The sequence below is a fragment of the Littorina saxatilis genome, linkage group LG9 (assembly GCF_037325665.1).
Source record: "Littorina saxatilis isolate snail1 linkage group LG9, US_GU_Lsax_2.0, whole genome shotgun sequence".
In the NCBI taxonomy this organism is placed as follows: domain Eukaryota; kingdom Metazoa; phylum Mollusca; class Gastropoda; order Littorinimorpha; family Littorinidae; genus Littorina; species Littorina saxatilis.
This window is the reverse complement of record NC_090253.1, coordinates 49,403,020-49,413,481: the sequence shown is the minus strand read 5'-3', so window position 1 is coordinate 49,413,481 and position 10,462 is coordinate 49,403,020. Positions and strand designations below refer to the sequence as shown.

At 42.4% G+C, this 10,462-nt stretch overlaps 1 protein-coding gene across 1 annotated transcript; it reads right to left on the bottom strand.

Moving 5' to 3' along the window:
- Positions 1 to 1,971: 1,971 nt before the first annotated feature.
- On the bottom strand, positions 1,972 to 4,819 carry LOC138977242 (E3 ubiquitin-protein ligase TRIM56-like). Its single transcript, XM_070350149.1, has 2 exons — positions 4,614 to 4,819; positions 1,972 to 3,171 (listed from the first exon to the last, which is right to left on the bottom strand). Exon 2 carries the CDS (start codon positions 3,154 to 3,156, stop codon positions 1,972 to 1,974), a length of 1,185 nt encoding a protein of 394 aa, XP_070206250.1. The 5' UTR covers positions 3,157 to 3,171; positions 4,614 to 4,819.
- Between the last annotated feature and the right edge of the window lie 5,643 nt (positions 4,820 to 10,462).

Sequence of the window (10,462 nt, the reverse complement as noted above, 5' to 3'; positions counted from 1 at the left end):
TTCATTCTGTGAGTTCGACAGCTACTTGACTAAATATTGTATTTTCGCCTTACGCGACTTGTTTGCATATACGGTTGTGGGGACTCGATCTGCTCGGCATTGTGTCATGTTTTGGTTAAACTCGATCGGATGCGTCAGGAAATATGCACATGCGAATTAAGAAACGGATCTAATTTTAGCCTACGAAAACGTCATGTAATTAAGCTATTTCCAGTCATATCGGATAGACACGTTACAATATTTCAAACGTAAACACATCATTGCCAGAAACGTAAACCAGGGATTAATACCACTTCCAATATAGGTAATGTGGTTGTAACTGTTCGGTCAGAAACTCCATTCAAATACCCATCCCTCGTTTATCTCAATCTTGGCATGTCATCATATTCACATTTCTGTAACATAAAGTCTGTCCGACTGATTTCTCTCTTTTTCACACTTGTTACAGCACACTCTAAAAATATCACAAGCAAACTATTAGCGAAATCGATAGTTTGTTTCGATCGGTGTGGCTTAAAAAAAGTTCCCTTAAAAAAAACTCTTTTATATTCTAAACATTACATATTTTAAAGACAAACCCAACATAACTTTGGAAACAATCCCCAACACATTTTCTGTTTTCCTTTCTTGTAACCAAAAATTGGTATCAAAAAGTGTTGTAACTTTAAAATGTAGACATATACATCATGCAGCATATGATACACACTAACGAGCAAAGTTGTGTCAACATGACCTTACTGTGTGTCCACGGTTGTACACAGCACCACTGATGACAACAGCCTCACTGCCCCATCCATTGAAAGCTGTGACAGGCAGACGGAGGTGATCGGGATCAGTCAGCACCACTCCACACGGCAGGTAGCAGGAACCGTACGGCGGGTCTAGCTTGTCTATTCGGATCTGCACACAATTCCGTTTCTGTTACAATTTAACTTTACATGTTGTTTTGTTTAGGGATCTGAGTGTTTGCACATGTATGCAGACAGACAACGACAATGACAAAGACAAATGCAATTCTTTATCTAACAATGGTAATAGAGTATGAAGTAATTTTTTTTTTATAAGGGAACCGGAGACGGACACACAGACAAAAAAGCAGACAGGCAGACAAACAAACAAACACACTCACACACACACACACACACACACACGCACACACATACACACACACACACACACATACACATACACACGCACACGCACACATACACACACACTAACACACATATATACACGCACACACGCACGCACACACACACGCACACACACACACACACACACACACACACACACACACACACACACACACACACACACACCTCATACATCACGTTGGGCACCATGGGCTGGTCAGCAACAACAATACCATTGGTATCACCCTTCACTCTCTGTGCTGTCAGACCGTCGTTGCTCAGTGCAATGTACTTCCCGTGGTTTGTGTGAAAACGCCACCCAAGGCTCTGAAACAACGAGACATCACAAACATTTAATCAATCGCCAATCAACAACCCAAAGGGACTGATGACGAGATTCAAACAAAACTTAATCATTATATTCATCGCAGCAGAGGTTGTTGTAACGTATGCAAAGTACTCACAGTGAATCGTCAAGTGTATCAGGGAATAACGAAATTGTCGTAGCTAGACCGTGACAAAATAGCGTTTGTTTCCAACCAACGTTTGCCGTAATTTGTGTTTAGAATGCTGCATCGTCATGCCAACTTTGGAGAAAGACACATCATTTGTTTTAAAATTGAAGTAGAAATGATATTATCAATGCAGGCATGTTTTATTTTAATGAAAACTTATTCGAATTTTGAAATAATGATAATTATGGTATTTTCTCTGTTTCTATTGTGCTCGTCTTAACAAGTACAAATGTTTGTGCGCTTTGCAAGGAATCCAATGCAAATATAACCTTTTTCATTGTGTAAACTAAATGCGACGGCGTTTCTGTATATTAGTCAACCGTTCACAGGCTGACTATCAGAGGGTAAAAAGCAACAACAACAACAAAACCCATTATAGATGTTCTCACCTGAACAGGACCGACAGACGCAGGGCTTATTTTCACCTGACCAAGCTCCGACAGTTCCTTCTCAATACGGGACACAGCGGCGGCGTCAATGATCAGCGTAACCATGGAAACCGCCTTCAAGTGCGCTCGGCGTTGACCACAAGTGTCCAGTATATCCTTCACACGGTCCCTCAGAGCACGAGTGACGTCACACATCCCTTTATTGGTGGACCCTCGGGTGGTGCGATCAGCAACACGTCGGTGTGACGTCAGCCTGCCTCGATGATCCAACAAGGTGACCTTGACGGTCAAGACTGTGTCCTTCACCTTGGCCTTGGCATCGAGCGTCATCTCCTTCAGACGACGCCTGCATTCCTTGACAGAGTTCTCTAACTGGTCGCAGGTCCTGTCGATCTCAGCAACTGCTTCCTGTACCACTTTCTCCGTGGCCTCCAGGTGGCGCTCCAACGCTGCCACAGCTTCTTCCAGTTGCTGCTCTTCCGTCAGCAGTGACGTCAACATTCGACTCAGCTCTTCACGTGACTTGTCTGCCGCTTCCGCCAGTTCCGTCAGGTCTGGGCATGCGCGGTGCTTGGCGCTGGCACACAGGTGGCAAATGGCGGCCCCGTGAGTGGGACAGAAGAGCTCGCACGGCTTGCTGGTGTGCACGCTGCAGTGGTCAGGCTGACTGGCGGCTAGCTCTTCCGCTGTCATGCTGGACAGGTCTTCCACCTTGTGGTCACGGGTCGCAGAGAATTTGGTGTGTAGGTCGCCACAGGACTTGCACATCATATCGTTACAGTTGAGACAGATGGACACAGCCGCTGACTTGCATCCAACACAAACATGGTCCTGACTCAGTACACGTGTACTATCCACCATTGCTGCCATGGCGACGTCATCCGGTAAGGCGTCCACCACCTCCTCCCACCCCTTCGTCTTGCTTTTCTCTTTGGGGTCCGCGATGGCGCCCCTGCAGAGCGGACAGAGGGCATCGGTGTTGGAGGCGAGCCAGGAGAGAAGACAGTGGCGACACAGGACGTGAGCACAGGGCAGCAGTTTGGGCTTCTTGAACAGCTCGTGACACACGGAGCATTCTGTGTCATTGTCTGCTGAGCTTGCTCCAGCCGCCGTTGCCATGGTTACAGGTGAGACCTGAAGGAATATAACAACAACGAGAAGTCAATGTTAATGCACAAGTCGCGTAAGGCGAAATTCTTTCACACCGTCCCCCCCCCTCCTCCTCCCATCCCCAGGACGATGCTCTTTTGAGGAACCTATGTTATGATGTGGACATTTTCCAAAACGGAAGCTACACAATTCCTTTGATTGTACACAGCTTTAGATCCTCGGACTGCAGCTTCACTCGGAGAATTGGGGATGGAATATGAGTATACACGCTAAACAAACGACATTCAATCAATCAACACTTTAAACAAAAATATATATAGATAAAAGCGGTGCACCTGGAAGTTATTGCCAACGAACGCTAAAGAAGAAGTAACATAAGTCGGCAGAATGTCTTTATGGCACCTTGTTTTCACACAGTCTTAAGTCTTTTCAGTAGGACCTATAGCTTACTGCCTGTAGTTACTGTTGCATACAGCATGATATCATTGTGTAAACGTACAGCCCTCAAACGCCTCGATGCGAAGATGTAGAACAAGAAATCGGATTATTGTCTTTATGGCACCTTTCTGCCATACAGTATCCTGATGTTTTAGGCATGTTACTAGAACGTATAAGTTATTGCTAGTTCCTGCTACATACAGCTCCATGACATCCAATAGCATCTATTCTCTGCTAACACGCTAAGGTATTTACTAGAATTATGTATTTGGCAATTTTAACCACTGCCATGTGTGGACAAAACTAACACAGCGTACAGTGCACAAAAGACACACCCGGACAGAAAACCCTTCACTAAGGAACGCGATTGTAAGCATGCACGATAGCAAATTCGATACGACTTGCTACACAAACAAGTACTGCCCCGTTTGACTCGCTCGATAACATACTGCGACTGCCGACAGCCGCACACAGTTCGAATCATTTGTACACCCAGAATATCACCCTGGCTAACACCCTTAATATACCTCTGTTTACAGTCACTCTCTTATCACTGTGTCGTATTACCATGATATTTGTCTTGCTTTTTGTAACGTACGACAGGGCACTAAAGGGAAGTATACGCGAGAAAAAAGTCCGTTTAACACAGCACGGACCTGATAAAGAGTGTCTTGCAAAAAAACGGGTTTGCAGGAGGGGTACATCAGATGCTCAGGGAATCTAGAGGCATAAGTCTTGCTAAATCAACACAACAGAAAAGCAGCACTATTGACCACGAAGTTTCTTACCCATAACAAAGAAGTGAGACCCACCATGACAAACACCATGACACACACCATGACTCACACAATGACACACGCCATGACACACACAATGCCGACACACACCATGACACACCATGAGACACACCATGACACACACACACACACACAAACACACACCATGACACGCACCATGACACACCCACACACACACACACACACACACAATCACACACACCATGACACACATCATGACACACACCATACCACAGCAAGCCGCGTGATCACAGCAACAAGTCACACACAGCAAGTCTGGCTAGCACCCTTAGTGTCTCACAGCCATGATCAAATCGAACAAACAGAAAGCACATTTTCCGGAAACTGAAAGTAGGAACTTTGTTAGTTGGTATCTACATCTTGCTCACTTCACACTTCCCATCAACAAGCTAGCCCTGTCTAAGAAGATGTGTTTGCAGAACACATGCTTACCTGCCGTAATGAATCAAAAACAACTTCCGCGGTCCAATAATTATGTCTGCTGAAGTGCACTCACACAGTGACAAGACTGGGTCGCAGTGTGACCTCGTAATGCTATGAAGCCAACTCAACGCACTGCGGGTGCGTCAAACAGGTCACGTGACTTACTGTCTTCAAACAGGCGCTTGCTTTCTAACTTTCAAAAGAGCACAACTTTACCAACATAATGAACCACATACAACCACCACCGTTTGATGTCTTTTGAAAATAGTGTATAGAGTCAAGACTCGATAGCACTCTGTCGTTGCAAGGTTAGAAAGGTGACTGTATTAGCGTGTAATAGGTTGCATCAATTTCTTCTGTCAACAATGGTATGTTTCAGTAGGTGCTTACTTTCAAGATTACTACCCGAGGTTACAGAGAACGCATAATTATCTGCTACATTATATTGCTGCAAAACACGCCATTTCCGTCTTAAATACGTTCATACTGGTGACACCCAAGTGTTAGGTGTGCATAACTGGCATTTGTATCTGCTGTATGCACTGTGGTGGTTTGCCTAATATGATTACGTGTTATATGTTGTGCGAGTCTTGTAGATAGAGGTTTTTTTGTGTGACACAAATGGAAAAGAGAACACATGCAGTTTCACCCTTCAGTTAGTATCCTGATGTTCATTGTTTCAGGAATTATATCAAGTATTGGGACTCAGAATTGTGCCAGAGTGTTTCCTTATCAATGCTTTGTTAATATCACATAAGTTAATAATTGCTGCGGGAAATATGTAGAGGTTACATGCCGAGTCTCAGTGATTATTAAAAATAATGGTCGAAGTTAGCGGATCATGAAAAATGCGAGCTTTAGCGAGCTTTTTCATGACCGCGAACTGAGACCATTATTTTTTATAATCACTGAGACGAGGTGTGTAACCTCTTTATTCCTCCTTTCTTCAGTTATTCAAAGAAAATAGGAGGTTTTTTTTGCGAAAGTTTGATTGAATCCTATTCACTCAACCAGTCAACCTGCGCAGGCGATCGATTAATGCGCGGTCGTATAGTTCCGTGCAAATCATTCCATTCTGTCAACACTTCTTGTCAGTTTCCCTGTTTTGGACTAAAATCAAGTACACAGATATGCTGTTATTCTGCTGTGGCGGCAAAGGCAGATATTGTGTGTTCTGTATATGTTTGGTATCGCTTAGGATAATGTTCTTTCGTCAAATGGGACTAGCAGACGAACTTTTGCACCCGTGTTCCAACGTTAAAAACTGTATGAAGTTCAGTTTTCTGGGGGAAATAGTGTATGAAACCGCTTTATGTTCTTTAAATTGATGAGATGTGTGCATTTGGTTGCGTGTGATCTGTTTATTAAATGAAATATTGTTGAAAACTGACCGTCGGATTGCAGTCTGTTGTCGAAGAAACTGAGTGAAAAGAAGGGGAACTACTCTTGTCGCTAGACAAAGTATGAGTTACTTGCTTGGGAAATTGCTTGTGATGAACGTTTGAGCACGGCAGATCTAGATTCAGAAAAGAACCGAACTCATGGATTTTATATGGAGATTCATGTGTTCAGGCCTGTAGTTGTTAATTTAAATGCGGTATGTTTGTATTGTTTGCTCCAGAGATGTATACTTCGTACATTAGAGCGTTCGGAACTTTTCAGTCGCAAAAAGTAGTACCGAAACAGAACAACTTCTCAACCCATTGCACTATCGAGGATTCAGGCTGTTGCTGGGTCGTTATTTGTTTGGTTGCTGGGTCATTATCGAAAAATAACTACCCCTACAAGTTTACAGAGGTAAAGAAGCAGAGTGGGGAATAAAGCTCAGTTAGTAGCGGCGCTGGCTTCAAAACCACTTGTCGTTATCGGCGTGGGTTCGATCCCCACGATCGGCAAGGAATTTATTCCCGAGTCAACTTTGTGCAGACTCTCCTCGGTGTTCGAACACCCCCGTGTGCACGCACCGTCGCGATATAACCTTGAATGGTTGAAAACGACGTTAAACACCAAATAAATAAAGAAAGAAAGAAAGAAAGTGTGCACGCATGCACACGATACAGAACCCAAGTTCACAGCGAAAGTCTCAGGGCCTGGAAACATGAATACACGCATGCAGGAACAATATAACACACTGGGTAGCGCCGTAAATTGTATGCTTTCCCTTGTCAAAAAAGCAGCCCGAATTTCCATGAGGGTAACCCCACAAGACTATACGAAATCGTATCCTTATTTTGTTTTACACACCCACACACACTCACGGACAAGCACACACACACACACACACACACACACACAATCATACTCACACACACACACACTCACGCACAAGCACACACACACAATCATACTCACACACACACACACACACACACACAAACACACAAACACACACACACACACACACACACACACACACACACACATACACACACACGAACGCAGTTTTATTTACAAAAATTTAAAGCAGTTTATTGACAGAACAGAACGACTTGCATATAGTCATGACACTATTTGTTTCGACGAAGCCACATTGTTAAAAAAAGAAAAAGTGATGCAGTCAACAGCAGGACTAATTGACTTCAACTCAAGTTTCATACGTCAGTAACATATACGTTTAATGTGTTTTTGTGTGACTTACATGTACGCACTTTTTTTTACTGAGTATTCATACAGACGAAATCGATGAAATAGATGGAAATCGAGACGAGGGTGTCGGTAAATGCAATACAGCGTCACTGATGACCTGAATTGTTTCGATCTGCATTTAGTGCACGGTTGGAATTTCCCTGAAATCTGCTATCACACCTGGATTGTGTGGCCATCGAGCGCCGGAAATGGCTTTTTTTATATTTAGTCAAGTTTTGACTAAATATGTTAACATCGAGGGGGAATCGAAACGAGGGTCGTGGTGTATGTGCGTGCGTGCGTGCGTGTGTGTGTGTGTGTGTGTGTGTGTGTGTGTGTAGAGCGATTCAGACTAAACTACTGGACCGATCTTTATGAAATTTGACATGAGAGTTCCTGGGTATGAAATCCCCGAACGTTTTTTTAATTTTTTTGATAAATGTCTTTGATGACGTCATATCCGGATTTTCGTGAAAGTTGAGGCGGCACTGTCACGCCCTCATTTTTCAACCAAATTGGTTGAAATTTTAGTCAAGTAATCTTCGACGAAGCCCGGGGTTCGGTATTGCATTTCAGCTTGGTGGCTTAAAAATTAATTAATGACTTTGGTCATTAAAAATCTGAAAATTGTAAAAAAAATAGAAATGTATAAAACGATCCAAATTTACGTTTATCTTATTCTCCATCATTTGCTGATTCCAAAAACATATAAATATGTTATATTCGGATTAAAAACAAGCTCTGAAAATTAAATATATAAAAATTATTATCAAAATTAAATTGTCCAAATCAATTTAAAAACACTTTCATCTTATTCCTTGTCGGTTCCTGATTCCAAAAACATATGGATATGATATGTTTGGATTAAAAACACGCTCAGAAAGTTAAAACAAAGAGAGGTACAGAAAAGCGTGCTATCCTTCTTAGCGCAACTACTACCCCGCTCTTCTTGTCAATTTCACTGCCTTTGCCATGAGCGGTGGCCTGACGATGCTACGAGTAAAATGGCATTGCGTTTCATTCTGTGAGTTCGACAGCTACTTGACTAAATATTGTATTTTCGCCTTACGCGACTTGTTTATATTTAGTCAAGTTTTGACTAAATATTTTAACATCGAGGGGGAATCGAAACGAGGGTCGTGGTGTATGTGCGTCTGTCTGTCTGTCTGTGTGTGTGTGTGTGTAGAGCGATTCAGACTAAACTACTGGACCGATCTTTATGAAATTTGACATGAGAGTTCCTGGGTATGAAATCCCCGAACGTTTTTTTCATTTTTTTGATAAACGTATTTGATGACGTCATATCCGGCTTTTCGTGAAAGTTGAGGCGGCACTGTCACGCCCTCATTTTTCAACTAAATTGGTTGAAATTTTGGTCAAGTAATCTTCGACGAAGCCCGGACTTCGGTATTGCATTTCAGCGTGGTGGCTTAAAAATTAATTAATGACTTTGGTCATTAAAAATCTGAAAATTGTAAAAAAAATTAAAAATTTTCAAAACAATCCAAATTTACGTTTATCTTATTGTCCATCATTTGCTGATTCCAAAAACATATAAATATGTTATATTTGGATTAAAAACAAGCTCTGAAAATTAAATATATAAAAATTATTATCAAAATTAAATTGTCCAAATCAATTTAAAAACACTTTCATCTTATTCCTTGTCGGTTCCTGATTCCAAAAACATATAGATATGATATGTTTGGATTAAAAACACGCTCAGAAATTTAAAACAAAGAGAGGTACAGAAAAGCGTGCTATCCTTCTTAGCGCAACTACTACCCCGCTCTTCTTGTCAATTTCACTGCCTTTGCCATGAGCGGTGGACTGACGATGCTACGAGTATACGGTCTTGCTGAAAAATGGCAGCTACTTGACTAAATATTGTATTTTCGCCTTACGCGACTTGTTTTTTCTTGGTTAGATGTTGCTTTAATTTGTCTTTCGATTTGCTTTATTTTGATCTGTCTATAGTGTCTGTTTGTTAGGTTTTCATCTCCAGCAAAACCAAATTCCTAGTTTTGTGTTCTGAGAAATAAAGCCTTCGTCAAACATTCTTCGTCTCTGGTTTTGTTGCTGTACGGGAAATAACCAGCGAGACGGTCGGTCACTGCGATGCGTTCCACGAACTCGACAGCAGAGACATAAGTGAAGGAGATATGCCATAGATAAGTAGAACTGCTGGCGCGAAAAAAACGTCATGAAGTTTTTGACTCATATCAAGGAAGGCAATATGGTGTTCGACCTTCTCGAATATTTGACCACCTCTCGTCTGCACGCTCTGACGCAGCATTTAACTTTAAAATACCCCTTCTTTGCAATGGTTGGACTCCTTGGACCCTCAGACTTCCGTACAGAAGCTGATTACGAGCTGTTTTGGCGACAATTAGAAGCAGGTTCGCCTTCAAAACGCATCGAGCAGCCATTTTCGGCGTTCGATCACCACAATGTCCAGCTATGATGGGAAATTACGCGTAAAGTATACCAACTATACTTCCACCCTCAATGCAGATCGAAGCAAATGTGACCACCAGTGAAGCTGTAGCATATACATTTGATCCAGACAAGGAACACAAACTCCGGAGTAAAACAACGAAGTCTGCCTTGAATCGTGTCATGCACGACATACACCAGGCTGCTCAGTGTCAAGCCGGTTATCCCCCGTGTTGCTGACGAGCGTGAAAATGACATCGTGAGCAAACATATGTCGCTATTAATGGCACAGAAAGTTTGAATGAATGAACACTGAAATATATTGTTTAGTTAGGGTACGACAATGGATGGAATATTTTTTTCCTTTGTTCGGTTTGAGTAGTGTCAACGAAATTCTTGCCACACAGTGCAGTGTAGGTACTGTGAAAGCTTTAATCCGGGGCCTACATCCACACAACAACCCCCGCCACCCCTCCACCCTACCCCTTCCCTCACCAACAAGTTGTTTAAATTATATAAACAAAATCAGCAAGATTTGATAAAAAAAAACGTGTGGAAATATATTAACTTTGTAC

Coding starts and splice junctions, on each gene's coding strand:
- LOC138977242 (XM_070350149.1), bottom strand. CDS start 3,156: ATGGCAACGGCGGCTGGAGCAAGCTCAGCAGACAATGACACAGAATGC.